This window comes from Cariama cristata, unplaced genomic scaffold, assembly GCF_000690535.1.
Source record: "Cariama cristata isolate BGI_N322 unplaced genomic scaffold, ASM69053v1 scaffold27689, whole genome shotgun sequence".
NCBI lineage: Eukaryota > Metazoa > Chordata > Aves > Cariamiformes > Cariamidae > Cariama > Cariama cristata.
The window spans coordinates 8116-12790 of NW_009634472.1; the positions used below are offsets into that span (position 1 = coordinate 8116).

A 4675-nucleotide genomic window follows, 5' to 3' on the forward strand; every position below is an offset into this window, starting at 1 on the left:
GTCTACCGCAATCTCCCCCAGCTGGGCTGGGGCTCTGCAGTCCCCGCTGGCACCGCAGGACAGGACCGGATTACAGCCATAAGGGCTGGTTAGCCTGACAGCCCCCCGAGTGCACCAGCTGGGTCAGGCCTGGGGCTGGTGAAAACAGGCCTGGCTGCCTGGCTCAGGCAAAAAGGACATTTTGTTGACAAGAAGTCATTTTTTGGCAAAAAAGGAAAAGCTGATAAAAATATTCTCAAAAATTCAGCTGGGAGAGGCACACGTGCCAGAACAGAGAAGGAACTGGGGCCAAGTAGTTTAAAGAGCCTGATGATGCTCCCGCACCCCTTCGGAGCAGAAACAAGGTGGGCTGGCCGGGCAGGATGAGCCGCAGGCCCCGCAGAGCTGAGCCACAGCCGCCCCTGTCCCTTTCTCTTCAGGAAAGCGCACAGTGGCACGGGAGTCTCGCTCCAGGCTTCCTCCTCGCTGCGCAAAGGCAGTGCACACACAGAGCTGGGATAAAGCTTGTCTTCTGCCGACTGTCAGGCCCGGGAGCTCCCCGGACGACATTCCCAGGGACACAGCGCAGAGGAATTCCTTAGGGGTCACCCAAGCGGCCCTCGTCCCAGAAAATGCCTGCCTGCAGCTCCCAGCGGCACAGAGCGGGGAGATGAAGGAGCGCCGTCCCTCTCCCTTCGGTCCCAACATCTGCCTGCGCTTCAGGCGGCAATCATGCCACACGCAGGATCTGCGTTTGGGGCCAGGAACTCAGTGTGCCCGTGAACACCCTTGCAGAGAGAGGGTCATGGCACTGTGAGGTACACGCTGACAGACAGTGACGACACAGGGAACAGCTAGAAATAGGAACCTCCCTCTCAGAGTACTGTTTATGTAGGGTCTTGGTAAAAAGTATGTTCATTCCCTGCCTCACAAAGGAACCCAACCTCCAGCCTCAGGCAGATGTGTGGCAATCAGGAGGCACAGAGCTTTGTCCCTTCTCCGCACTGGGCTGGTCCAGCCCCACAGCCAGCGGAGCACGCATGGGGGAAGACCTGTGCCTTGCGCGGTACTCACAATGCTCCTCATCATCTTGTCCCCGCCGCTGAAGGTCACCGCTAGCATGGAGGCACATTCCGCTAGCATGGAGGCCCATTCCTCGGCATGGAACGGCATGGAGCCCGTCTCGTCCACCGCACCTGGGAAAATGTGAACCGTATGAAGCTTGTTTTTTTTTTTAACTGCTGGCATTGCAAGGTGATGAGCCTTCGAGAACCCGTCCTGCTAGCTGTGCTTTTCCACAGGCTGGGAGCTGGGCAGGGAAACCAGAACCAAGCCTGTATTTTTCACAGCTGGAAGATCTACAGGAAAGGCAGCCATAAGAAATAACCTTCCACTGTGCTTAGTATTACACAGGTCTTCCACCCCTCGTGTAGCTTCTGCTCTCAAGAAAGTGGATCAGATGTTTCTTTTCTAACACGCATGATGGGAATGCTGCATTTCAGGTTGCTCCCGCAACATGGCAGCGCATCTGTCACAGCCCCAGTGATGGAGGCCTGAACGCAGGCAGGGATTTCTTTGGCCTCCTCTTGCTCTGTAGGTCAAAAGAAGACCGCAGGCTTGAGGGCTGAAGCCCAGCATGCTTCTACACGCTGCCACGTTCACTCCCAGAGGGCAGGCACCCTCCCACAGACTCCCACTATCCAGCCAGCTTCCAGCTGGGCAGGCTTCGCGCTTTTGGGATGATCTCATTTTTCCACGCTGGGAAGGAACGAGACAGAAGATGCACGCACTCACCTATCGTGACAGTGTAGATGGAGTTGGCGTAACCATCATAGTTGCAGTTGTCGCTGTGTTGCCCGCCGTTGCCACTGGCCACGACGAAAATGCTGCCGAAGCCCCTGCGACCCGCTATCACGCCGTGCTGCAGGGCGGCCTGCGGAGAAGGAACCATCGCTGGTCAGGGCACGTAGGCAGGCGGGCCCTTCTCGCGCCCTTCCCCGCTGACCCCAGAGGGTTTCTGCCATCAGCCATGGCTGGCTGCAAGCCGCGGGGGAGCAGGGCTCTCCCGGACCTCGCAGGGCACCTTGCTGCTAACCCAGGCACAGACGGACGCACGCGCCTCTCCCGAGCTGGGGAAGCGTTTGCCCTGTAGGCTGCTCGCAGGCACGGGACGTGCTGGAAAGCTGCGTCCCGGCATCCCGCTGCAGCAACCAAAGTCCACGCTCTGAGATTTCAGCGTTCAGCCCTGCCAAGCGTTCTGGGTGATAGCGGGGCCAGGCACCACCCCTCCGGGCCATATTTCACCCGGCGAGCAGAGGCAGGGAGTTGTGTCCGTCACAGCTCCGAACAGACACCGAGATTCCAGAGCAAAGGCAGCGATGCGGCCAACGTCTGGGAACGGCCAATCTACAGGTCACTATGATTTTAAGCTGCTTCTGCGTTAAAAGTGAAAAAAGGGAAAGCAACCTTCCAGGCAGCCACAGCACAAAGACTGGCCAGCCTTTGAACTCCAGAGGAAAGAGCAGGCCCAGCCCTCCCAGCTTCAGCAGGGCTCACTCTGGAGCCGGCTTTTGGCAGCATCGAGGCTTTCCTGCCGACAGAGACGACCCACACGTGGTCGCTGCCCTTCTGCAAGGCCCCAGCCCCGACATACACCTGGGCTTTGCCTTCGCTGAGAAACACAACGACACCAGCCCCGCTCGGGAAGCGTGTTTCCAGGCCGACACCTTGCACAGACACCATTCCTGCCTAGAGAAAGCATATGTGTCCGATGGACAAGCAAGAAAGCAATCCTGCTGGAAATCAACCCTCCTCCTCTGCCCTCCCTTCAGCAGGTGAAGGCACATACTGCATCGGTCAGATGCTCTGCTGTGGTAAAGCAAGCTTTGCTCGTGCTCTGCGTCCCAGACCTTGTTACAGCTGTCTCTGCATGCAGGAAGAGAATAAATTAACTTGCAGAACTGGAAACCATTTGTCATCGTGAACTGATAGCTCAGTTGTCAGCGTTGCTCCGAACAGCACAGTAACTGCTATCTTGCGGTTAGGCAAGCACAGCAAAAGGCTGCCAAGCAGAAGAGAAATTAAGCAGAACCACACCGCAGGAGCAAGGCAGCGCCAGTTCTGGGGCCCCCTCAGCGCCCCCTCGCTGCAGTGCCTGGGTCGTGGGAGCCGGGCACTGGCAGGGCTGGGTGCGTTTTGCAGCGGTTCTGCAGCACGGGCACCGCAAAAATGCTTTAATGGCCCGGGAAGGAGCAGCCTCAGCTCTGACTCTTCCTCCTGCTGCAGTCCCACTGACAGCGAATGCAGCCATCACCCCAGCCCCTTACTTACTCCTAGCATTCGAAGGCACGCTCCCTGCCTTGAGAACCACCCTTAGCACTGGGAACGCTCAGTCTCCTGAGCAGGGAGCATCCCTCGGGTTGCAGAAGTTGTCAGAATGATACCACAGGTTGCGAAAGAGCATTTTCCTGCTGGAACCAGCCTCTCCTTGGAAAGCTCATCTCATATTGCCTGAACGCTGCCCTCCCGCAGCAACGTCACCTCTCCCCACCGCATGGGAACATGCAACACCTCCGCTCGCAGCGATGGAAGCAAACAAGCGTGCGCTGTGCCACGGCAACGTCCCTCCTCGCCTGTCCAGGCAGGCAAGAAACCACAAGCACCGGAGGGCCAGCCCAGGGGTGACCCGTGCTGCTGGGACTGTTTTTCACCTTTCCCAGTTGATGGGGGCCATCCACGGTTTTCCCATCGTCATCTGGACCCCAGCTGCAAAGAGAGACACCATGAAGTGACAGCCCCAGGAGTCGCAGACAGCAACTCTTCCTCCCATTACAGTCTGCCACTACAGCGAGCTACAAGCAGCCACCAGCTTCTCCCAGCACCACGGCTGGGATCGGAGGGCACCGCACTTCCCCATCCGTCGGGCTGGTCCCTCGCTGCTGGGATATCGCTGCCGTGTTTGCACTGTGCCCCTGGGTCAGATTCCAGTGGACAAAACGTTTGATTTTTATTTAACAACCAGCTTCTTGCACATTCCAGTCCCCGTCACACGGCTCAGCCGGGGCTCCCTGACCACAGCGGGGGGCACAGTGTCCCCTCCAGCTCAGCCCGCCCGTGGGACGGGCTGCGGCAGCGCACAGAAGGCGGCCTAGCAACCATAGGTGCCGTGCACAGCCTGGGCCAGCTCTCCAGTAACAGGAATACCGATGCTATTCTTAACAGCAGTAACAGAGAGCACCACATTACGTGCCCGGCTGCAGACCCCCTCGAGGTTCAGTTGCACAGAGCCCCTTAGATAGCCCGACCGCAGGGCACAGGCGGGGGCACCCAGCCTGTCCCCAGGCAGAGCGGGGGCCGCAGCCCTTGGCTGGGTGTCAGCACGGCCCGGCTCAGGTCCCCCTCGGGGCTCACCTGCAGCTGTAGATGTCGTTGATCTGATAGTGCTTGTTGAAGGCGATGGCCTCCATGCTGTCAGTGAGGGGCCCGTCCAGCACTCGGATGCCTGCAGGACAAAGGACAGCCAACATGACCAAAGTGGATCAAAGTAAGCTGTACAAACAGTGCAAACAAATTCCTTGGCAGGTTCACACTGGGGACACTCACTCTCCCAGCCTGATGGGACCAGATCTCCCGGAGCTGTAAGCCTGCAGATGGGTCCGCAGGGACTAGAGGTGCCTCAGGGATCACGCACAGCTCC

At 58.6% G+C, this 4675-nt stretch overlaps 1 protein-coding gene across 1 annotated transcript in view; it reads right to left on the bottom strand.

Annotated features, from left to right (window-relative positions):
• Nucleotides 1-4480, bottom strand: part of LOC104167052 (proprotein convertase subtilisin/kexin type 7-like) — a gene marked incomplete at both ends in the record, with an annotated part of 10890 nt that extends 6410 nt beyond the window's left edge. The window contains 4 exons of the mRNA XM_009707175.1: nt 1054-1175; nt 1774-1912; nt 3690-3744; nt 4390-4480. Coding sequence (XP_009705477.1) covers nt 1054-1175; nt 1774-1912; nt 3690-3744; nt 4390-4480 — 407 coding nt within the window. The remainder of the gene's footprint in view (nt 1-1053; nt 1176-1773; nt 1913-3689; nt 3745-4389) is intronic.
• Between the last annotated feature and the right edge of the window lie 195 nt (nt 4481-4675).